The 24130-nt window shown below is 28.9% G+C and overlaps 6 protein-coding genes across 7 annotated transcripts; 3 read left to right on the plus strand and 3 right to left on the minus strand.

Annotated features, from left to right (window-relative positions):
• The first annotated feature begins 914 nt into the window (after window positions 1–914).
• On the plus strand, window positions 915–3943 carry LOC118067149 (coiled-coil domain-containing protein 40). The gene is made up of 6 exons (XM_035083736.1): window positions 915–1027; window positions 1129–1751; window positions 1808–2051; window positions 2165–3388; window positions 3467–3625; window positions 3713–3943. Exons 1-6 carry the CDS (start codon window positions 926–928, stop codon window positions 3941–3943), a joined length of 2583 nt encoding a protein of 860 aa, XP_034939627.1. The 5' UTR covers window positions 915–925.
• Window position 3944: 1 nt separating this feature from the next.
• On the minus strand, window positions 3945–6030 carry TyrRS-m (Tyrosine--tRNA ligase, mitochondrial). Of its 2 annotated transcripts, none has more exons than XM_035083764.1 (4): window positions 5708–6030; window positions 5456–5597; window positions 4481–5379; window positions 3945–4402 (listed from the first exon to the last, which is right to left on the minus strand). In XM_035083764.1, the coding sequence occupies exons 2-4, from the start codon at window positions 5593–5595 to the stop codon at window positions 4050–4052; spliced, it is 1392 nt and encodes a 463-aa protein (XP_034939655.1). In that variant the 5' UTR covers window positions 5596–5597; window positions 5708–6030; the 3' UTR covers window positions 3945–4049. The 2 variants fall into 2 exon arrangements, with proteins under 2 accessions (XP_034939655.1, XP_034939654.1); XM_035083763.1 differs by having other exon boundaries at window positions 5703–6029.
• A 360-nt stretch (window positions 6031–6390) lies between these two features.
• Window positions 6391–12095, plus strand: eRF3 (eukaryotic translation release factor 3). The gene is made up of 6 exons (XM_035083761.1): window positions 6391–6889; window positions 7183–7379; window positions 7470–7590; window positions 7685–8147; window positions 8318–9057; window positions 9353–12095. Exons 1-6 carry the CDS (start codon window positions 6610–6612, stop codon window positions 9394–9396), a joined length of 1845 nt encoding a protein of 614 aa, XP_034939652.1. The 5' UTR covers window positions 6391–6609; the 3' UTR covers window positions 9397–12095.
• Window positions 12096–13047: 952 nt separating this feature from the next.
• Window positions 13048–14096, plus strand: Tapdelta (Translocon-associated protein delta). Its single transcript, XM_035083772.1, has 2 exons — window positions 13048–13478; window positions 13763–14096. The coding sequence occupies exons 1-2, from the start codon at window positions 13230–13232 to the stop codon at window positions 14021–14023; spliced, it is 510 nt and encodes a 169-aa protein (XP_034939663.1). The 5' UTR covers window positions 13048–13229; the 3' UTR covers window positions 14024–14096.
• Window positions 14097–14155: 59 nt separating this feature from the next.
• On the minus strand, window positions 14156–15150 carry LOC118067168 (proteasome assembly chaperone 2). Its single transcript, XM_035083771.1, has 2 exons — window positions 14723–15150; window positions 14156–14626 (listed from the first exon to the last, which is right to left on the minus strand). The coding sequence occupies exons 1-2, from the start codon at window positions 15053–15055 to the stop codon at window positions 14207–14209; spliced, it is 753 nt and encodes a 250-aa protein (XP_034939662.1). The 5' UTR covers window positions 15056–15150; the 3' UTR covers window positions 14156–14206.
• Window positions 15151–15556: 406 nt separating this feature from the next.
• Window positions 15557–24130, minus strand: LOC118067173 (uncharacterized). Its single transcript, XM_035083777.1, has 5 exons — window positions 23859–24130; window positions 20656–21224; window positions 17826–18157; window positions 17406–17747; window positions 15557–16102 (listed from the first exon to the last, which is right to left on the minus strand). Exons 1-5 carry the CDS (start codon window positions 24041–24043, stop codon window positions 15605–15607), a joined length of 1926 nt encoding a protein of 641 aa, XP_034939668.1. The 5' UTR covers window positions 24044–24130; the 3' UTR covers window positions 15557–15604.

Below are 24130 nucleotides of genomic sequence, written 5' to 3' on the forward strand. Positions count from 1 at the left end.
TCCAAACACTTCTAAAATAATTTCTAATAAAATAAAAATATTCAAGAAGACATAAAACATCTTTTCATATGAAATAGTTATCTTAACAGCTAATAAAAATTTGTAAGATAATAATATGTTACAAAAGATATTCACTTTCACCTTTTATGATAATGCATGTCATTTAAGGTGATCTAATTGTAAGAGTAAAAAAAACGTGTCTTATAAAAAAATTCGGAAGTTGGGATGTAATAGAAAAAAGATAGCATTACTAAGTCAATTTTTCAAGTTAAATTTTTATTGTATTAATGAATACATAATCATAATATTCAACTGTGTCTGAGTTTAAAAAATAATTATTCTATTGCTTCACTATTCATAGGCTTTGATACTCTGATATTGTTTCAATCTTGTATACTGACATTTAGAACTTTAAAATGCTTTCGAGGAGTCGAAGTGCAGCAATACGGAACAACAAACTAGACTCGTAAAATAAAACCAATAAGATAATAATAACAATAACTATTCAAGAATTAGTTATAGCTAAATTATGTCAACATAAAACGAATTTATTGAGTAGAGTTGTTTAATATTAATTAATTTTATTATACTTAGAAACTTCAATCCTAATAATTGATCATTATGTACTTTTTTTTAATGACATTTTTTGATTCCTTAACAATTGTCTATAAAAATAATAAAGACAGGTGCATAATAATCACAGCTGCTTTCAGTCGATCGCCAATACGTCTCTATAGCAACGATATGAATCATATATACATCCTTAGTTGTAGGTTCAGTACATTCTTTGAAATTTTGCAAGCAAGCACATTGTTTTACTAATATTGTCTAGAAGTAGGTGAAAAAAAAAATCTTTATAATGACTTCCATAGAGACACACAATTTTCATTATAAAGAAAATAATTCTTATGAAACTGAGATGAAGATGTGGAGTGAAAATGAAGAACCTGAAGAATCTCTGAAGGTTCTGGATCCTGATGATCCTTTAATGAAACGTTTTCAAGATGCACTGAGAAATCATCTTTTGAAAATCAATGAAAAATTATCAAAAGAAATTGATGAACTTGTAAGTAATGATTTTTTTATTCTAGAGACAAATGTTACAAAAATTTTTTTGAAATTCTATAGAAAATATCCAACAAAGAAGTTAACAAAAAACGTGAACAAAAAGGCCTTGAAATGTATGACATTCAACAAGCCGTATCTCGACAACAAACATCAATAGAAAAATATAAAACATGTTTGGAAGATAGTAAAAAAAGTCGTGAAGAAAAAGAAGTTCGTTTGGCAGAATTAAAAGAAATTCGTAATAAAGTACGTGAAGAAGTGGAGAAAGAAAGGAAAGAAGCTGAAGAAATGAATCGAGAGATGGAAAGTACATCATCTTTATGTAGAAGATTTTCTGAATATAAAGACGAAATTTTCAACCATCTTGCTGTTGCTAAAAGAATGTCAGAGAAAGATGCAAAAATTGAGAGAGAAATGATCCGTCAAAAACAAGAGGCTGATTACATTCTTCTAAATGTATCAGAACAAATTTGGAAACTGGAAAAGGAAATCGATGATTTAAAGCAGCAAACAAATATTAAAGAAGAAGAAAAATTAGCTATTTGTCAGACAATCGCTGATGCTGATACAGATCTTGAAGCTCTTCAGAGAGAACGCACTGACTTGGTAGATGCTTGGAAAAGTGTTGTCAATAGTATATCACAGAGAGATGAAATTTACAATGATTTATCACAAGAAAGAATGTAAGTAGATAATATATCAAATATATCATTAAATTTAAGAATTTTTTTATCCTTAGGAGAATGCAAGAATCTTTCAAAACATTGCAAACAAAGTTAGAAAAACTAAATAAAGACACTTATAAAGAAATGGAGAATAATGAAAAACTTACAGCTATTCATATGAGATTAGAAGAAGAACTAGCATCAGCTAAAACATCAACAACTGCTGCCAAAGATCAGCTCAGTGTTCTTGAATATAAAACCAATGAAATCGTGAGATTTGTGAATCAAACAGAACTTGAATATACTAATGTTTCTTCTGTAAGTTTGAAATATTGATTTGAATGAATTATGTAAATTTATTAATTTTATTTTGCATTAATAATTCAATTTTTTATTTTTATACATTATTTGATTTTATTTAAAAACTTTAGTTACATCAACATTTCAAAAATAAAGAAAGAGCTACAGAACAAGAGCTTGATAAAATAAAAAATCAGAAAAATATTTTAGAAAATGAAGTATTATCCAAGTTGGAAGATAGAGTGGTTCAAGATAAAACTATGAGAAGTCTTACAAAAGTTTTACGAGAATTTGGTGAATCAAATAAACAGCTAGAATTATCTATGTTTCAAGCTGAAAACCAGTATGGGAAAAATCTATTAAATTTAGAAAGATTATCCAATGATGTTGCTGTCAAAAAAGAGCATTTAGAAGAGCTTATTAATGCTAATGCACAACGAGAAAAAGAGTTCAATGACATAGTATCTCAGGTGGAAAAATATAATTTATTAATCGATCGAAAGCAAAAGCAACTAAATGAATTAAATAATAAAGTTGAAGAACTTAATCAATCAACTGGAGGAATAGATGTGGCACCAGAAGATATTAAAATTGCAACTTTGGAAAAAAATATTGAAGAAGTTGATCTTCAAAATCGAGAAGCTCAACGACAATGGCTAAGAAAAGAGAGTCTTTTAGTACGATTAACTCAAGAACAAAATGATACTATTGAAGAAATTAATCGTTTGAACAAACAAATCATGATAATGGAGCAGAAAAATTTGAAATTGGAATATTTATTAGAAAATGAAAAACAATTAGAAAAAAATATTGATAAGCGGATGAATAACCTTCATCAAAGACTCTTGAAAACAAATGCCATACTTGCTGAGCAAAAAGAGATTAAAGATCAGCTTCAAGACAAAAACTTTTTTACTAAAGATGAATTCACTAAGAAGTTACAAGAAGAAGAGGCTGAGTTAATTAAACTTCAGAATAATATAAGAAATTTAGGTGAAGAAAAATGTTTGTTAGAAGAAAAACTTCGTGATGCGCATCGAGAATTTTTTTCATGGGAAAAGAAGGTGAAACTTGCAGCAGAAACATCAAAAATGATTAAAGAAGAACAGAATCCTGGAGGAGAAGTAGCGACTATGAAGAGTGAAATACACAAAATGGAAATTCGTTTATCACATCTTAAAAAAGCTCAAGAGAAGATGATTAAAGATATGGAACACTGTGTGACAAGAAGAGAAATGATAATAGATGCTGCTCTAGCAAAAGACCAAAAGAATCCCAAAGGAACTCATAATAAACAAGTATTATTTGAAAAGAGGATGGATGGAAGAAGAATGAAGATTAAACAAATAATAAAAGTAGGAAAATATAAATGTATGCGATATAATAAGTAAGGAATAATAATAATAATAATAATGATTATTCGACATTTTTAGGATTGCAAAGCCTTAGAAAAACAAACAACGGAAATACAAACTCAAAAATCAAACTTTGAAAAAGACATAGAAGAGAATAAGAAACTCTTGAAGAAATATGAAGAGGAATTGGTGGAAATTGACAAACGAATTGTAGATGCTGAACTTATAAAACATCATGTAAGAGTGCCTCTAAAAATTTTTTTTAATCTAATTTATCGCATATTAATATTTGATTTAATATAATGTTCATCCTGTTTTATATAGAAGCTTGAATGTTTAGTTCGCAAACAACGTAAAATGAATTTACTACAAAAAGTGCGAGATGGAAAGTATAAAATGTTTTATAAATCTGAAACGATATTAAATGAAGAATTTGAAAAACAAAAAGTTTTAAATAATGATTTAATAGAAATCATGGAACAAACAAGTCGTGATTTCCCTCATCTTAAAGAGAATGTTCGAAAAATACTTTTAACATTACAGTTAGCTCAGTGAATTGAAAATGTGATTGACTTATCAGCCATTTTATTTATAAAATTATTATGTACATACCCTAAATATTTTATAAATGAAAAAATTCATTTACATATTTTCTATTTGCTTACATCAACCATTTTACCACATGGTAAGTTTTTTTTCCAACTCGTACAAGAGTTAAGTTATTTGCTAATATATGAATTCCTGGTGTTATGACTTCTTCAGTATTTGTAATTCTATTGTGGTTAATGTAAAATCCACCAGCAGGGATGATTCTTAGAGCATCATGATCACTTTTAAAACAGTTTATTTTCATTGCCAGCCCGTAAGCTGTCATACCTGGTTCAGGTGGTATTTCCACTACATTTGCACCATCAAATACACTTATCACTTCTTCAGCACTTAATCGTGATAATGATTCAATCGAATTATCATATAAAACTGAGGATGTAGACTTGGCAGACTGCAAACCTTGTCCTAGAAATGTATTTATTTTCAAAAGTAAAAATATTTCATTTATTAATTTATTTTGTGATGCTATCATGTAATACTTACCACCATGGACTAAACGAGTCACCTCCTCTGCTAAAATCATTTGTGCCTGTCTTTTTTCAGGTGCTTGTCTGTGTCTCTTCATGATAGTCTCAATTTCACCAATAGTTAGAAATGTAAAATACTTTAAAAACCTTTCAACATCACTATCTGGCGTTCTTACGAAGAATTGATAAAATATAAAACTTGAAGATCTGAGTGGTGAAAGCCAAATAGCATTTCCAGACGATTTTCCAAATTTTTTACCTCCTTCTGTAGTAATTAATGGTACGGTTAATCCATAAACATCTTTTTTGGTCAGTTTGTTTATAAAATCATGTCCGGACATGATATTTCCCATTTGATCATTTCCACCGACTTGAAAATAGCATTTATACTTATTAAGTAAATAAAGCCAATCATAGGCTTGAAATACTTGATAAGAAAATTCGGTAAAACTCATGCCACTTTCTGAATTTAACCTCGATTGAACAGATGATCGTCCTAACATAGTTCCAAGTCTAAAATGTTTTCCAACACTTCTGATAAATTCAATTACATTCAAGTTTTTGTACCAATCTAAATTATTTATAATAATTGCAGGTTTTAAAGAATTGCTTTGATTTTTCCAAAAATATTTTGCATGATTATGAAAAATCGTTTCAATATTTTGTTTAATAGATTCAACATTCTGTGCGAGTACGGTTGAATTTAATTCCTCTCTTTCTTTCGTTCTATGACTTGGATCCCCAAGCTGTCCTGTTGCTCCACCTATTAAAATAATTACTTGATGTCCTGCTCTTTGCCATTGGAGTAGATTCATCAAAACCAATAAATTGCCAACATGAAGGCTATCAGCAGTTGGATCAAAACCTGAATATACACACTGAGGTGACTTGATTAAAAGCTCCTTCATTTCAGAACTAAAAAACAGATAAAGTTAATTAAGAGATATTCCAATAACAATTGTAGTATGGAAGATAATGGAGCATTACTCACACAGCAGTTGGTGGAAATAAATCCTGAAATATCTCTCTATCTCGAAGATTAAGAATATTTTTGTTTGTATAAAATCGTTTTCCATTGTTAAAGACTAATTTGCTATGTGGGTATAACCTCCAAATATTTTTTAAATGCATGACTATTAAATGTAAAAGATAATATTTATTAACAACGAAATTTCATATTAATTATAAATTCATAATTTGTGATTTACTAATGTTTAAATAAGCTTCTTACAAAATACCTTACAAATATTTGACTATTCGTAGATTTTCTATAGTTAATATCTGTAATTACTATTTAATGAATTGAAGCATTGTTCATTCAGATCAGTAATGATAATCTATTGAATACTTGAGAAGAATGTTAAAAACATACAAATGTTTAAATATTATTTTACACACATGTATGCAATCATAAACGTTTCCAAACACGTGTTCGCCATTATTGTTTAAAATTTTTTTACCATCGAAGATCTTGAATGTACCAGAAATACATTTATTTGAAGCAGATTTTGTAATATTATCAAAAATAACAGAAAATTAATTTTCTTCAATAGAAAATTGAAATTAAAAATCAATTATTATCATTAAAGATTTTAATGCATTCATAAAGATAATAAAAACAAAAACGTTTAAAAATAGATGAATACGTTTCGGCTGAGGTAATTGACATGTAAAAAGTATTTTGACTTTCAAAAAAGTTTCTGATAACAGAAAATAAGTAAAATTTTTTGAAAAAAATTACAAAAATAAAAAAATAATTAATTTTATAATAAATATAAACGTAAAATAATTTTATAAATAATAAAATAATATTTCATAAAGCGGAGATAGATAAATTTTGTTCAAATTAATGACTATATAACGACAGATGGTAAAGTCAAGTATTAATAAACGTCTTTTGACGAGCGTAGTAAACTTCCGGTGGCCAAGAACAGTACTAGGAGCAGCAGGAGCGAAACAGACCACGGGGACTGCACGCGGACGAGCCATACGCGTGTGCTGTGCGCGCATATACCCGCAAATATTATTTTTTTAAGAGCATTTCAAGAGTTATTCGGAGTGAGTTAAAACTGAACAATTATTACGAAGTTTTGTGGAACGGATTTTCGTGAGCTATAGACTGGGTGTGCCGAAACATTGATAAATATGGCGAACAGCGTAGCACCGGACTCGTGGGAACAGCAGGCGGACAGCGCTGACACCACAGCCGACAATACATTCATCGAGGGAAAATTCTCGACTCTCAATGTTAATGCAGCGGAATTTGTGCCTTCATTCTGCATGAACTCATTACTGAAGACGGATATACCGACGACAAATGTCGACACCTTAGCCCCGTCTAATACTACCAATGATACGCCTGTTGACGAATCAAATATCTCCGATGTTGGAACAACTACTTTTGTACCTCCAGAAACTCATCACAGTTAGTTATTTTTTCAATAATAATAATTTTTTTTTTATTTATCTCTTATTAGCATCTTGAGATGTTGATAATTGCAAATTTAATCTCTCTAACCCCATTCTTCAACACCCCCTTCTGGTACAAAATGATAACCTGACTAGTGATAAAACTTAGCTGGTTTTCACCAGTTTATTCTATTTAGTATCTAATATATGGAAGTAGTATTATTGTCTAGACTTGTTGAATATTAATTAAAATGTACATAAAATTTAATTTAATGTTTGCATACTCATGATCGTATGTTGGATTGATAGCTGCTTCGGTACCAGCCCTACCACCAGATCCTGTGAGCAACCGGGTTGAAGAACCTCCTGCTGGAGGAGGAGCACCTCCACCTCCGAGTGTAACTGATCATGAAGCAAGTAACAGCAGTCCGGAACATCAACCGGCTGATTCCTGGGAAGAAGCTGCAGTTGATGGTGATCCTTTATTGACACCAGAAAACGAAGAGGTTAGTATTACAATTTTTCTTACATATTTCTTAACTTTTCATCTTTTCATGAATTTGACATCCATATATCATTATTATTATTACTATTAGGTGGATATTGAAGAAGATGAAGAAACGGTTGTGAAAGTAATTAAAAAGAAACCAGTCAAAATAACAGAAGACACAAAAAGCAAAAAAGAACATGTCAATGTCGTTTTCATCGGACATGTTGGTAAGTCAGACCGATATTATCATAAAGATGACTAATCTTATAAAAAATGTTAATTAGTAATGAAAAGAATGATAATATTAAAAAATGATTATAGATGCTGGTAAATCAACAATCGGTGGTCAAATAATGGCTTTGACAGGTATGGTAGATAAAAGAACCTTAGAAAAGTATGAAAGAGAGGCTAAAGAGAGAAGCCGAGAAACTTGGTATCTCAGCTGGGCATTAGATACCAATCAAGAAGAGAGAGAAAAAGGAAAGACAGTTGAAGTAGGCAGAGCGTACTTTGAAACTGAGAGAAAACATTTTACTATTCTTGATGCTCCTGGTCATAAGAGTTTTGTGCCAAATATGATTGGTGGTGCAGCTCAAGCTGATCTTGCTGTTCTCGTTATATCAGCACGAAAAGGCGAGTTTGAGACTGGCTTTGATAGAGGCGGACAAACGAGAGAACATGCCATGCTTGCAAAAACAGCAGGTGTTAAACATCTAGTAGTTTTAGTTAATAAAATGGATGATCCTACTGTCGAGTGGGATGAAACGAGATACAACGAGTGCAGGTACATAGCAACAAGCTGTTTAAATATACATATATCAATGATCGTTTTTCAATTTATGTTCTCAAATATCATCTGTTGACTATTACTGATTCATATCGAAAATTTCTTAATATCTCAACACAGTCATAAAGAAATATAATGTTATTAATTTTATCAATTTTTTTTTTCAGAGATAAAATTCTGCCATACCTTCGTAAATTAGGTTTTAATCCAGCAAAAGATTTAACATTCATGCCGGTCTCAGGACAATTAGGAATTGGTTTGAAAGATCCCATTCCTGAACAGCTATGCACTTGGTATAAGGGTCCACCTTTTATCCCATTCATTGATTCTTTACCATCACTTAATCGTAAGAGCAATGGACCATTTATTATGCCTATCGTAGATAAGTATAAGGATATGGGTACGGTAGTGATGGGGAAAGTTGAAGCTGGTGAATCAAGAAAAGGTCAAGCTCTATTAGTTATGCCAAATAGGACGGCAGTAACGGTAGATCAATTGTGGTCAGATGATGAAGAAGTAACGTCTGTTGGGCCCGGAGAAAATGTCAAGATCAAACTAAAGGGTATTGAAGAAGAAGACGTTAGTCCAGGATTTGTTCTTTGCGATAGTAACAATCCTATAACAACTGGAAAAGTCTTTGATGCTCAGGTTGTTATCTTAGAACACAAGAGTATCATTTGCGCGGGATATAGTGCAGTTATGCACATTCATTGCGCTGCTGAAGAAGTCACCGTCAAGACACTTCTTTGTTTGGTTGACAAAAAAACAGGAGAGAAAAGTAAAACGCGACCGAGGTTCGTTAAACAAGACCAAGTTGCTATTATGAGAATAGAGTGTGCTGGAGTCATTTGCCTTGAAAAATTTAAACTCTTTCCACAAATGGGACGATTTACCCTCAGGGATGAAAGTAAGTTTCTGTTTTTATTTCTTATGTACTCTTTACTGATTCTTTCTCAAAAATAATTAGGTAGTCAATTTCATTCATTTGCTTTGATGTTGAAATTGGTTTTCTGATATAATTCAACTATTAAGTTCAGAATTTAAAGGAAGATATAATCGAATATAGATATTGGAAAACTACATACTTTAATGTAGTAAAGAATCGATTCAACATTTTGGCAAAACTTAAATGTTTGAATCACCTCATTATTAATTTTACTATAGAACTGTTGAATAAATATTAATTATCATTTAAATTGCAGATAAAACAATTGCTATTGGAAAGGTGCTGAAGGTAGTCGAGTAAAATTTGCTCAACGTCATCGATCGTTAGTACCGGTCGAAGTCAAAAGCGGAAACATACACATAACGACGCAACGAGCTGCGTACAAGATGGTACGCCAGATGAATACAATATCAAAGCAGAAATAATTAATAAATAAAACGAATAATTTACGAAAAAAACAAAAAAAAAAAATTGAAAAGAAATAAGTAATTTTGGAATTTGATTGCTTCGTTGGTCTGATAAAATCTGGCGACGACACCGGCCTCTATTAATTCAGGCACCCTTTTTACACTTATTTAAAGTACATACACTAATTCTTCATAATCACGCCGGTTTTCACGCTTTAATAGTCGACATATTTCGATCATTGTTTTTCTACAATTGTAAACATGGATAGGATAACGGTGTAGTAACGCATTTGTCTGTCTTGAATTGAAATCACGAGAGTGCAAGAAATAAACTAGAACACGTAAGCAATGATTTCTAAGAAAGAAGCTGAAGTGGACAATGAGGGTCATTGGCCTCAACTACGACGTCGTTCATTTTTTTTATTTTACTTTTAATTTTTTATCACTCTCTACGTCGTGGTTTCTCATGCGATCCTCCTGTAAAGTATATGTAAATATACTTTCAGTATACATTAAACAAAAAAATTAACTAAATTTTGAGCATCTTATAATGTGTTCTACGCTAATGAATTTTATTTCTTGATCTTTCATCTTACTAAAAACAAAACAGATTTATGCGTGTACTTGACATCACACTACATGTACATCATAAATATAATTATGTATATATTGAGTGTTTGAGTATATACATAATAAATATTGTTTTTCGGCTCTTAATCAATTCATATTGTAATAATTGCGTGAAGAATTGAAAAAGAAGAGAGGAAAAGGGATTAAATGCAAATTGGAATCAAATCACAATGCACGAAGTTTTTTAAATATTGGCATGAAAAATAAACTGATCAATTATTTTACATAATTAAAATTTTAAATGAATTCAATGAAATCATGCCACAAATGGAAGATAAAGAAAGAGGAGAGAAAAGTGAATAATTATGTATCACTTGTTATAAAAAAATTTTATAAAAAATTTTTATTTATTCAATTTTTATAAAAATTTTTTTTTTCATCCACGTAACGCGATAAAGTAAAAAGTATTTAACAGATGTGAATAGGAGTGAGTAATAATAAGGATAAAAATTATATTATCATCAACATCTTTTATTCCATCTTTATTATTAGAGCTAATAACTATAACGGTGGGTATGAGGTGTAAGCAATGAATAGAGAACAAAGAATTTCTTATAACACAAAAAGGAAAAATTGCAAAAAGGCTAAAGGTGTTATGTGACATTAAATGATAATTGATCAATTATTATTAATTATTATTAATATTATTATTATTATTATTATTATTATTGTACTGTTTCTTATTTTATTGCTATTAAAAATGAATTTACGAGATTATTGTTTTTTTTTTTAGTTTATATTTGAGCCATGGCCGGGGTTTTATCATAATAAATAGATCTTTGTAAAATTAATTCAATATGTTTATAATGATTGTGCTTTGCTTAACATTTGGCCTCAGATTTTTTTTTTCGGTACAATAATGATTATAAAAATAAGTAATAGGTAAGAGCGCTTGTTCACGCGACTTTATGTGTCGATGCTAAAACGCGAAATAAATTAAAATAAATAAATAATAAAATAAATACTAAGATTGCAAAGTCTTTCGCGAGCGAGAGAGGATTATAAATTAAATAATATTTTACTTGAATTTAAAAAAGTGCTTTTTAGCAGCAACGGTTGCATTAATTACTGCAGATGAGGTTACTATTGACAGATAAAATTGATAAATTGATAGTAAAAAGAGATTAAAAAAGGAGATAATTAATAAAACGTAAAAATGACAAATTCAAATGTTTTTTTAGTGAAATAAACTTACGAGATTAGTGGAGATGGTACTTGTAAAAAAAAGGATCGGCAACGACCCCATTGTTATTATTAATGATTAACTAATTAAGCTAGTAATAATTATTATTATAATAATAATAATGATTATGAGGTAATTAATTATAAATTCAAAATGCGATAAATGGAGTGTTATGATGGCAGATCATGCGTGACAATACTCTCGCGTGTGATTTAATACAGATTTAAAAATAAAAACCATATTGATTGTGAAGAATGAACATAAATTGAAAATGATGAAACAAAGTAGATGTCTAAGAAGCTTAGCGTGAACCACGTAACCCATCGCGGTCACATTCATATTTTTATATTATATATCACATACGCCATGATTTTTAATTAATTATCATCAAATCTGATCGGTCAGGATGATTTAACATCTGTCCGTTTACCATTTTATCAATACATTCATTAATAATTGGAATAAATCACTCAAATGGGCATCAAAAATTAAAAAATAAATTTTTATGATTGATTATTGATCATAACATTTAAATGTACCAATGAAAAATCGTAGAATGAAGTCGCTTACAAATTGTAAACACGCGAGGCATTCACAGAATTGAACTAATAACTTTTTTTGATGAAAAAACATGCAAAATATTATTGTAAATTGCGTGCGTGTGCAAGTGTGTGTGTTGTTAATGTATAGACTACACTTTTATGTAAATTTTGTTGATAATCATTTCAAGACATACTCTATGAATTTTGAGTATCAATAAAAACATACAAGACAGCCTATGAGAAAATTTAAAAAATTATTGTCGAGATACATAATGATAAAATTTTACAAAATATTGGATAACATGCATCAAAAATTTACACTTTTATGTACATCCACACACTTACACGCGTAAAATTAATATTTGTATACATGTGTATCAAGATACAAAACAAGTGTTTTAAAAATAAAAAAAATTTCGAGGTGGCACAGGAACATTTTTCGCTTTATAGAAATATTTTACTTTGATTTTTAATGTTATTCTGAGTCCATTTTCTCTCTCTTCTTTTTTTCAATAATTTATAGTTTATTTCATGATTCATACATCAATATAATGACACAAAATAATATTGCTGCCTTAAATGAGTGTATATATCGTATGTACTTCCATATCTCATACTGCACGCGTTGCTCTTTTTTTGTACAAAAAATATATATATCCATTGAAAATTAACTATTTATTATGAATAATTACAGGACTTAATAAATTTACAAGACTCTATAATCTATTTAGTTGATAAAATGATAAGTTAGATATAGAATAATTCATCTTTTTCAATAAATATTATAATTTTAGATAGAATAAAAAATCTATTATTATGTTTTAAAACTCAAAAAGCTAGGTCATTTATTACACATGTTTTATTTGTATTTTTATATCAAAACACCATTTTTTTTTTCACTATCCTTTCCAACCATTTTAATCCATCGTATTAATCCTATGTACATACCTCCAACATTCAAATAGAAAATCTCGATTTTCTTGAAAAATATCTGTCACTAATGATATTGTTTTTAGTCCATTTAATTTTTCGCGATTTTGCCGCTTTCAGCATATGGTATAGGAATTCGCAAAGTCTTATTGACCTCCCCACTACATAGATTTCCGTTTTCTACTCCATTCGTTTCCGGCGTGATCATGTGCAGGCACCCTAAGGTTACACCTGATTTCCCAGCAACTGGCGTCATCCACACACTCACGTGACGTGGCAACACATCATCGTCTTTAGTTGCTCAGTTGTTGGTTATATAGTTGTCCGAACAACAACACCAACACAAGAATACATTGAGTATTATTTTTCAACAAAACTTGAAGTGTATTTCAGTTAAGTTAACAGAAAGTTAAAGTTAATTTAGTATAAAAATTAAAAAAAATGGATACTTTAATTTTTATGGGCATTATTTTTGCATTCTATCCGTTAATTGTTGCTGAAACTTGTCAGAAACCAGAGGTTACAGCTTCAGCATATGTAACAGAAGATGCAACCATACTGACTAATGTTGCTTTTACTACACAATTTACTCTAAAATGTAGTAATGGAGTTAAGGATATTTCTCTTTATGCTGAATGTGAAGGAAAAATCCTTCCTGCTGTCAGACTTAGTGCTGATAACAAATACCAAGTAAGTTTTTAAGATAATTGAACTAACCAATAAACTTAATTGATATTTTAAATTAAAATGCTCTATTTGAAAATTACTATCTCAACCAAAGCAGTTTATTTTAGATGATTAGAATTTGTTTGAAAATAAATGAGCCATTTTGAAAATTAAAACAATTTTTCTTTCGCAAACCACAGCAATCTTTTTAGCTAAACTTGTTGTTTATATTTAATGACTCATTATTCCAAATTTATTAAGATGCATACAGGAATACTGTAATTAATAATTTATAATCCTTTTTCAAGGTTTCATGGACTGAAGACATTAAAAAAGCACGTTCTGGAGATTACAATGTAAAATTATATGATGAAGAAGGTTATGCAGCAATACGAAAAGCTTATAGAAACGGTGAAGATCCAGAATCCATTAAACCTCTTGCTGTAGTTATGGTGAATAATCCTGGAATATATCAAGGACCTTGGATTAATTCAGAGCTTCTCGCTGTATTTCTTGCAGCGCTCGTTTCATATGCAGCATTCTCAGCTAAATCTAAGCTTTTGGCTTAAGAACTAAGATTTGATATTAAATTTTTAATTAATGGTAAAATAAGTAATAAAGATTCTTATTTATTAATTAAAATCAATTTTTTATATTACCTTATGAATTTGTAAATAAAAAATTTACTATACGATATAATCTAATTTTTTATACAAATTTTTTTTTATTATCGAAAGAACTTAAACAATAACTCAATAAATCTCGTCTGGAGCTGGATTGCCAAATAGTGAGGCCCAAGAATGAGGATGTTTCAGAAGAATTGGACCCGTAGAGCTAATTCCATACTCGAGCCATTTATCTAAATAACTCAATGAAACAACTGCATCTTCTATGTTATCGCCTTCAGAGCAAAATCTGAGAAGAATTAAACAAGGAATTTGATTTTCAAAGAAGAAGTTGAATAGTTTTGCAGCAAAACCACCCCCAGAAATTTGGAAACGTTGTCGGTCGTCTTCAGGATTTATTATTGGTTCAAGTTTGAGCCAATTTAATTTTTGAAATTTGGATTCAAAATTTTTCTCAATCGCTGGAGATGCTACATAACGCATTGGTTCACTTCTTATTTGTACATCTGTCCTAGTATGAGCCCAACTACTAGTTAAAATTATAACCTAAGAAAAAAATTTATTTAGAGAAATTATCTTTAGTATTTCATTTAGTTAGTAAACATTTTTTTTTATACAATATTCAAAACATATATAAATTACCTGAGATATTTTTTGATTGCTTATAAACTCTTTTAATTCATCAAAAAAACTTTTAAGATCCTTGACAGGTGGTGATCTTATTTGTAGAGCTACAATTTTTTTTTTAGCTTCATAATAAATATCACAAGAAGTACACAATTCATTGGAATATTCATTATAAGGATCTGTTCCCAAGACAGGAATAAAACAGGAATTTATCAAATGTCCAATCCTTTTCATTTCTAAACTACAAATGAGTAGATCTATAGCAAGTTGTCCAACATTTCCAACTGCTACAGCTGGAACTATTAATGTACCACCTGACAAATCTATCTTTTCAATTAACTTGATCATTATAAATGAACTTATTTAATAAAAATTATTTTTGTCTATTTTCAAGAGTGATTACGCAGTTTTTTTATACACACTTTTCAACTTGCTTTCTATCATTTATAACGTACAAGTAACATCTCCATGCAAGTACTAGCTAACCACTTATATCTCTATTGATAACTGACCATCAACTGTATTATAGATTATTAATTTCTTTATTACCTACAATTGTTCTTATTGATAAAACGTGGTTCAATCGTTAATGACACTCGTCTATGTTTTTAAAAATATTAGTAACAGATAGAAATGTTATTGTTTAAGAAGTAATAATTGACAGATATTAGTTTCGCATAGTTATCTAATATTTTAAAGGAATCGCAGTAAATTCATAAACTTAATATAAAAAAGTATCAGAAGATTTTTAATGATATTAAAATAAAAAAATACAAATACACATCTAAATTATAAAATCAGTATAAAATGAAATTTGAGCATTTCAAAATGTACGACTGTATTCTGGAGATAGGTAATAATCTTCGAGTCAAAACTTTTCTAAACTTGGAGAAAACTTTAAGCAGTAAGGACTACTGCTCTGTAGAGACAAGTTCCTTGTAAGTTTGCTTGTCTAAGACCAGGCCAAACTACACCGACAATTCTCTTGCCCTGAGAATTAGGTGATGAATGATGTCGAGCGTGAAACTCTCGCCTAAACTCAACAGGCGCAAATCTCTGGCGTGGTTCAATGGTATCAAGAACTAGTGGGGTTTCTCTTGCTAAACAAGCCCAAGCTAGACGTGCACAAGATAAAGCATAACTTTGAAGTTCTTCACAAGTTTCAAGACATGGATAATCATATAGAGTATTTTTTAACTGATCCATGATACGAAGTGCCACTTGTCGAGTACCACTCTCGAATCCGGATGTTGCCAATTGTCGTCTCATGCAGACCTCGATTTCATCGGACAACTGCCGTCGATTTGGATCGTCAGGGTCATCTGGACCCGACAGGATATCCGCTGCTTCATGTTTCCGAGCTGTTTGGATGCTGTCTGCTATTCTCCATGATAACTGGAAAATTATTGTGGCTTAGTTATATAATTATTTGTGACCATTGTAATAGAATTAATTCTAATTATGATCATAACACCATGTTATAACATTTCTAATTTCATTTAACACCATTACAAATGAGACAATTAATGATAAATTAAGGTATAAAGGATTTTTTGATGTTATATTAAAATGTAAAAAAATTAGTTCAAAATTAAAATTTGAAATTGATTTCTTTGCTGCTTTGTTAATGAAATTCTTGCATGCTTTTATTTACTAATTATAATTCCCATTATGCAGCAAGAATTTTATTATGCTAAAGCTGTTATAAGAACTTTAAGTGATTGAAAATTTTTCAAAGAAATAGTAATTAAATTTTTATCGTCTGGTGGTTGAAAAATAATTAATCATACTCGGTGAGTTAATAAAATCAATATCCATGCAAGTCGATTTTATAAACGAATATTATCTTTCAGGTTTTTTCTAGTGCTTGTAACTCAGCACAACCTTTGACTCTTTACTAATACATTGACCCTTTCACAATATCTCTCCATTATGATGGACATTCAATTAAAACGTTTTTTATGACACCATTGATTTACCAAAGAAAGTCATTTTCTTTATTATATCAATAATCGTCAAGAATATCGTCATATACATCATACTACTCAAAGTAGAATGATTAACATGAAAAAAAAATTTTGTCACGTATTTTAAAATTATTTATCCATCCAGTATTTATAAAGTTGAGCTCATTAAGCATGACAACAAAATCACAATTTATGTCAAGGTAAATATCTCATCATGTAATCACGTTATTCGTAATTTAAAGTTTTCACAACATTTTATCAATATTGTTCACTGATTGTCAAAAATAATACTATACAATCAAATGTTTTAATTTTTTCCAGTCTTTAAAAAAAAAATTGTAATAGACATTGATGTGTATTTTATTTAAGCTATTGGCGTGAACGAAATTCTATCCGAATTTCCCTTTTGCTGATGAAACAAAGCTTATCCAGTAAATTGAGTTTTACGCTGTGAAATAAACATTTCCATTTTTTTTTACAAAATAAGAATACCATAAAACCAATATTTATATTGCATAATAAAAAAAAAAGAAATCAACAATTGAATTTCAAATATTGAAATGAAATGTTTCCATCATGATGATTAAAAGATATTGATAAAAAAAGCTTAAATTTTTATTCAACAAATTTTAATAAAATAGATCAATTTGATGTAGGAATGATTGAAGGATGAAAAAGGGGAAATCCAATTGAAAGAAGAAAACCAATTCCCATAAAATCTAATTTCTTACCACCAATACCGAAAAAAGGATCTTTGATTTCAAATCCGTAGCGTCTTTCAGAGTTTCCAGTGCATCTAGAGCATCAAGCGTATGAAGATGTGCTTGAGCATATAATCCAACATATTTCTCAGTCAACTGTTGAGTAGTTAGTTCAAAAAAAGTCGAACTAAAACCCACATCATCCTTCTTCTTATAAACTTCAGAAACAGGCAGACTAGAAAGATAACTAATTGGCTCGGGACTGCAGCTGTCATCAGTATGATAACCCGCACTACTGGACTCAGCTGCGGCTACATCAAACCGCTCATCTTCAATCAATGTCGAGAAAAATTCACCACACCAGCTAGACCTCTAAGATAATAAAGAAAAAGTCAAAAAGAATTATTGTATACATTGGAAAAGAAAAAGATTTTTACATTAATAACATACTGGTTCTACACTTGGGTTATTCATGAGCTCTAAAGCAAGTCCACAAGCTCTAGAGAATTGTAAAAGACGAGTAGCTAGTGCTGGTTGCTCTTTGGTGTCACCCCGGTCTTTTTCTCCAGAGGATTTTCGTAAGGACATCCACTGTCTTAAAGCTTCTTTGTCCTGTTCCACTCTACGTGCTAGCTCGTTCGATAGCTCTTCTAGGTTTCTTCCACTGGCTTTTTCAAGAGTATTAAGTAGACTCTGATTATCAATAAGACGTTGTTGAACTTCACTGTATTTTAAGGAAAGTAGACGTTGATGTGAAGCAGATCGCAGTCCATGGGGATCACCTATCATTGCAAAAGAATATAAAGCACATTCAAAGTAAAAATATAAAGGTTTAGATTGATTAGATAAAAAGAAGTTTGCTTTATCATTTTTGTTTGGTAAAACATTTGACGTAGTTTGTGTTGGCGAAAATGTTATTTAGAGAGAATGATTTTGACAGAAAACTCAATTTAAAAATGGAACATTCATCGCACGAGTATCTAGAAAAAGAAATAGTATGATGCTGTATGATGAGCAAAGAGAATATTTTATTAAAATGATAACTTTTAAATGAAATCAGGAAATGAGTTTTGTCATAAAGATATACTAATAAATGAGAGATTAAAAAACATCAAATGTTTTTTTGTAAAATTGTTATAATATATAATTTTTCTGTTTTTTTAAAATGCTAAATAAAAATAGGTTAGTTTAAAAGATTTTTTTTTATTGAAAACCATTGAGAGAAAGATTAAAAACTTGAAGTATAAAAGCTTTTAAACGTACTTCAATTAATAAAAAAAATCCAATTGCTTTTTTTGGTTGATCTTTTAAATTAGAAAGTTTGTTTCAAAATATAGCCAATTCTCATTTACTCTATTAGTGCAGAAAGTGTTCTAAAGCGTTTTATCAATTATTCTTCTATCAAAATAATTGAATTTTATCACGAAAAACATATGTAATCATTGATTGTTTATTTTCATAAACAATTGGAATACAAAACCATATCAATCATTAGTATTTTTTTTTAAGGCTCAATATGTGTCAGAGAATCTGACATGATTAATGAAAATGAATGGCATATTCGTGATGTGCGGTTCAGAATTGGTCGAAAACACGATTCGAACTTGAAACAATAAAATACACGTCAGTTTGTGTAATTATTTCTGGTCGAAGCGATTCAATTAATTAATCTAAATAGTAGAAAGTAAATTAATTACTCAGCACAAAAGCATTAAAACTCCAAAGAGATTTAAAAAATATTTACAAATTGCTTGATTATAAATAAAAAAACAATTAATCGTATAAAATGTATTCATCAAGTGTAAAATGGAGATTATGATATTAGAGTAGATTATTGAACAATATTAATAGCAGATTAAATGAATTAAATACATTGCCACAATGAGCAAAAATATTAACTAATCGGATCAGGAAATGTTTCAATTCAAAATTTGATATCTCAATTATTGGAAAATTAAAAGGTTATTAAGTACATGAAAGAAAATATTTCATTGCTATAATTGATTTGTTTATATGATCCATAGGGTTCATCCCTTAAGCAATATTTTTCCAGTCTTTGAATTTTATTCTTCATACACTTAGTTCTTTTTTTCATTTTTGGTTCTTATTTGATGAGTTTCAAACTTGATAAAATATTTCAAGTTTTAAAATAATATCGAATCGATTTACGTTATACTGCTTGAATATTTTCCAATTTATTATACATTCATTCTGAACTTTTACACTCATTCATATTTACATAAACGGATGTTACAACGTATTTTGATATCGAAATAACATGAAAAAGTGATAAAATTTCTACTTTCAACATCGATATGAAGTTAATGGTAATTATATCAGGTATTTTCATACTACTGATTATTCAAGTAGTTAATTTATTTGCAATAACAAGGTATTTGATATTTTAACATTTAGAATCGAGTTTTAAAATTATTGTTAATGTTGGAAAACTAAATATATAATATTGATTTTATTTATATCTCTTTCTCTCGTTTAAATGCATCAATGTCTGACAATTTAGACTCTTAAATGTACTTTAAATACCTAAAACACTGTTTGAAATATATTTCAAATGACTGAGATGTTTTTAGTAGAATATTCAAATGACATGCTCGGTTCCGTGTCATTTGCAAATGTTAAATAAATAGAACAATTTGTAGGAAACTTCAAATTAAAAAATTAAATAAAATTATTTTTTTTTTAAATAATATTTTATTCTAAAAAAAGGAAATATGTTATTTAATTTTCACTTCTTTAGCTTTGGATTTTGTCTGTTTTTTTATGTTGATTCATCTAGGGATTTTCTTACCCTACTTGGAATAGTTTGATAATGAAAAAAATTACAAACTAACAAAATTACTAGGGATGAAAAAGCGTTTATTTAATTATAAAGGTCACTCTGGTCATTCCACTAAGAAGTTTGTTCATTGTCACTTTTATTTCAATTGTGTTGATGTTTGGAATAAATTTTTTTATTAAATACAAAAAACTTTATCTTGGATAGAAACATTACAGTTGAAAATAAATGAGTTTTACGTAGAAAATGCGGTATTAAATTTTTTTTTTCTTCTGACGTGATAATAAACAAATTATACTGAAAAATCGCAATTTCGTGGATATGATCAAAACTATGTCAACTACTAGTATTGCATTAACTAAATAATGATTTCCCACACAGCGAATTTCATTCCCCTCTAGTGAACATAGATAATATGAGGAATTTCTCGAACAATGGATTTCACTATTTGAATATTAAAAAGTGAGAAAAGTAAGTATTTACCTTTCGACCTCCTCACCGCATCCTTGCCAAGATTTTCAATTTTATGAAGAGCGAGTTTATATGCGTCTATTCTTGCTTCCAATTCTTCTTTCAATTTCGCTGATAAAGGAAGAAGTTGGGATTCCGTTGGTTGTCCCACACGTTTATCTTCATATTTAATACTGCAAGGAATTAATCCATGTTTCCCAAGACCTTCTATTGTATCATCCAGAGCTTTTTTTCGAGCAATCAAAAGCTTGCGAATGTTTGGTGATACTCTTGAAATTGCCAAGAGTAATTTACTCCAAATTCGTACTCGATGTTGGTCCTGTCCTAGGGAAATTAAATGAACGACTTTCCAGAGCAGTTGCTCTACCCTCAGAAGTCTTGCTAATTCCTCGGGCTTGACATTATCCAGTTCCGGTAGTCTGCTGTATAAGGATTCTAACAATGCCAGACTTCGAGGAAGAGTTTCGATCACTAGGTCAACTGGAATGTCGGGTAAGGTTGCTCCTAAAGTGCAACGGGGTAATTTTGAAACGAAACTTGCTGCCTCTCGATACTGTCTGCCTTCGTATAACCTCAATAATCTGTAAATTCATCCCGCAATTAATTATTCATCGTACTTATGATATTGAGCTTCGGCTTAAAGGTTAAGAAACTTCAGGGCAATTTTTATTTACATTAATATGAAGATGATTATTAATAAATTGAGTGCAAATTTTCATCAAGCTGGTACTTTATTTCTTAATTGGATTTTAAAAAATTAATTAATATTTTTAAATCATTTTCACATGATTTTCATTTAAAAAAAAAAAGAATAAAAAATCATCTTAACGCTAAGTTAGTTTTTTTTTATTTATATAAGTTTTTTTTCTTCAGCTTCTGTTTACTAGAAATTTTGTCAAAGTGATTGAATTCTCTTCATGCATAAAATAGTGAATTATTAAGCTCAATATTTGCTTTTTATTTATAATTTTATTCGATAATAAATAAAAATTCAAAGAATAATTCATAGATAAAGTAAATATTTTAAATCATCAACCTATTTAAATACATCTATTGGATTTGAGTAAATTTTCAATATTATGTATTGATTGTTATGTTGGAATATTTTTAATATGTTATTATTTATTAAGAAATGCTGAATAAAAAAAATTTCTATATGACTTTATAATAGTTTTAAGTATGATATGATAAATATTTGCATAAAAATTTTTAATTTAACTTTAGAAAAGTTTCAAAAAAGTCAAATACTTATTAAATATTTGCTCTCTCTCTGATGCATTTTATTCTTTATAAACTACATAAACATAAGTAATGCCGGAAAAAAATATTTTAAGCAAAAATTACCGTTCAAAGTTTGACAAGATTAGTGATATGAGAATTTATAACGTCGTCCAGTGGATCTTATAAAAGTTACTGAGCTTTTATCACTTAACTTATACGTGTATCATTATGAATGCTCTTAAAGAATTGAAAATATCATTTTTACAGTGCTTCAAAAGCTTTCAATTATTTTTTTTTCTATAACTGAAAAATAAAAATCCAAAAATTTTTATACATGATTTTTTACCACTCTATAAATTGTTAATTAAAAAATTTTTAGTTTAATATTATTTTACAAGAGACAAAAAATTATAAAAAAAAAACGATCTCTTAATATATATTTTTTTTAATAAGCATAACTCGTGGAAACTTGTTTTAAAAAAAATCAAGATCGTTTTATTTTAAAACTGATTTTTTTTTCGCTCATAAAATATAGCAAATAAGAATTAATAGAAAAGTTGAAATGTTCCCTGCAAATGTCTAACTTAATTTTCGAGTTAAAAATTTTTTTAATAAACTTTTGTAAGGATTAAATGTATCATTAGTGCTTGTGAAGAGTAACAATCTGCTGCAATTTTTCTAAAACTTTTTCTAAACTTAGATTCTGTAAAATAAAAGATTCAACTTTTTATTTTTTAATCCTCTACAGAGCACCATGCAGGTAGTAAACTTTATGAATGTTTGATTTTTATACAACAAGACATAAACTTCACTTTTTAATTTCATTAAAATAAATATGGAAAACGAAATAATCTAATCATCAAAAATGAACGGAATAATTCATTTTAATTTTATCAAAATGAATATTTGAAATTGGACGAGAAGTATTCGATCGTAATAAAAATACTAATTAATAAAATTTTTAATTCAATTTAATCAAAATAAAAAATGATTCATGTTAAACAAAAAATGTCATAGAAGATATGAATATCTTCCTTTTATTTTCATTTATGAAATTAATCACTGAAAAGAGTAATGAATTTTCAAAAAACAAATTCATAGAGAAGTAAAACATGAGATAGGAGGAATGGAAATAAAGCAAGAAAATAAAGTAAAACATGAAAATTTGTAGCAATTTGTAAATGAAGCAAAAGCAGAGATGGCAAAGTTATAAATGTGCAACCATGAGATTTCGTCTGCAGGATGCGTGCTTAGCATATTTACACAAACTTGTCCCATGTTTTCCTGTTTCAGATTAATCCGTGTTATACAAGCCAGACGTCATCCTCGGAACAATTTGCATAGGCAATGAGCATGTAAAACCGTGTATCGACAATTTATAATGCAAGATTACTAAATGCTATTGAGCCCTATCCATTAAATGACAAATTAATTGGTCGTTTCCTTCATCTCTATTATTTCACACTAGACATTATATTATATTTATTTAAAAATTCTCATGTTATCTACATTCTTCAACACTGTAATAACAATTAGTTTTGTTATTACGATTGTTGTTACTCCTCTCCAGAGTTTTATCTTGAAATAAATATTCTTTTGTTTATAAAAAAATTTCTATCTCTTTGCGTAAATAATACTTTTATCAGTGTATATATCAGAATGCAAATAAAAATATTAGAGCTTGTTTTTTCAAAATTAATAAAAAAATAATAAATTTCACAAAGTAACTTTGTTCTAAAAATTTTTCTACTAATTGTTATTACATATTGTCAGTATTTTATTTTCAATTATTATCCTATTTGTTATAAATTTTTTCATGTTCCATTTTTTCAATTAATAATTTAAACCGATTTTTTAATGAATATTAATGATTGTTATGAAAAAATAAAATATGAAAATTAAAAATTGTATTCATTTATTTGAATTACCATAATAATAGAAAGTAATAAACTTGATGCAGAAGAGGAAAAAAAACTATTTCCCAGGATTCATACCTTCTTAAAGCAGTTCTAGGATTCATCACTTCCACATCCTCAATAAAATTGGCATCATAGCCGGGATATCGAGTATTATATCCGTTTTCTGACCACACCAGTCTTCTAATACACGGATTTCGTGATCTTTCGGGTCTAATTCTCTCACAGGAATTGATAAATGAACTTGTAGTACGCTTACTCATCGTTATATCACAAAATTTCGATCAATATATCAAAGTAATTCAAACTGATTCATCGGTAAAATGAATTAAAAATAGATTGAAATGAAA

The sequence above is a fragment of the Chelonus insularis genome, unplaced genomic scaffold (assembly GCF_013357705.1).
Source record: "Chelonus insularis isolate UGA/USDA-ARS -01 unplaced genomic scaffold, ASM1335770v1 contig_369_pilon, whole genome shotgun sequence".
Lineage (NCBI taxonomy): Eukaryota > Metazoa > Arthropoda > Insecta > Hymenoptera > Braconidae > Chelonus > Chelonus insularis.

Excerpts from the sequence above, each read along its gene's own strand:
- LOC118067149 (XM_035083736.1), top strand. The coding sequence starts at position 926 with ATGTGGAGTGAAAATGAAGAACCTGAAGAATCTCTGAAGGTTCTGGAT. Across the intron at positions 1,028-1,128 it reads CACTGAGAAATCATCTTTTG|AAAATATCCAACAAAGAAGT; the intron begins AAAATCAATGAA and ends GAAATTCTATAG. Across the intron at positions 1,752-1,807 it reads GATTTATCACAAGAAAGAAT|GAGAATGCAAGAATCTTTCA; the intron begins GTAAGTAGATAA and ends TTTTATCCTTAG.
- TyrRS-m (XM_035083764.1), bottom strand. The coding sequence starts at position 5,595 with ATGCATTTAAAAAATATTTGGAGGTTATACCCACATAGCAAATTAGTC. Across the intron at positions 5,380-5,455 it reads TTATTTCCACCAACTGCTGT|TTCTGAAATGAAGGAGCTTT; the intron begins GTGAGTAATGCT and ends TCTGTTTTTTAG. Across the intron at positions 4,403-4,480 it reads GACTCGTTTAGTCCATGGTG|GACAAGGTTTGCAGTCTGCC; the intron begins GTAAGTATTACA and ends ATACATTTCTAG.
- eRF3 (XM_035083761.1), top strand. The coding sequence starts at position 6,610 with ATGGCGAACAGCGTAGCACCGGACTCGTGGGAACAGCAGGCGGACAGC. Across the intron at positions 7,591-7,684 it reads CGTTTTCATCGGACATGTTG|ATGCTGGTAAATCAACAATC; the intron begins GTAAGTCAGACC and ends AAATGATTATAG. Across the intron at positions 8,148-8,317 it reads ACGAGATACAACGAGTGCAG|AGATAAAATTCTGCCATACC; the intron begins GTACATAGCAAC and ends TTTTTTTTTCAG.
- Tapdelta (XM_035083772.1), top strand. The coding sequence starts at position 13,230 with ATGGATACTTTAATTTTTATGGGCATTATTTTTGCATTCTATCCGTTA. Across the intron at positions 13,479-13,762 it reads GTGCTGATAACAAATACCAA|GTTTCATGGACTGAAGACAT; the intron begins GTAAGTTTTTAA and ends TCCTTTTTCAAG.
- LOC118067168 (XM_035083771.1), bottom strand. The coding sequence starts at position 15,055 with ATGATCAAGTTAATTGAAAAGATAGATTTGTCAGGTGGTACATTAATA. Across the intron at positions 14,627-14,722 it reads GCAATCAAAAAATATCTCAG|GTTATAATTTTAACTAGTAG; the intron begins GTAATTTATATA and ends TTTTTTTCTTAG.
- LOC118067173 (XM_035083777.1), bottom strand. The coding sequence starts at position 24,043 with ATGAGTAAGCGTACTACAAGTTCATTTATCAATTCCTGTGAGAGAATT. Across the intron at positions 18,158-20,655 it reads TGCGGTGAGGAGGTCGAAAG|GTGATCCCCATGGACTGCGA; the intron begins GTAAATACTTAC and ends TTGCAATGATAG. Across the intron at positions 16,103-17,405 it reads TCCTTTTTTCGGTATTGGTG|TTATCATGGAGAATAGCAGA; the intron begins GTAAGAAATTAG and ends ATAATTTTCCAG.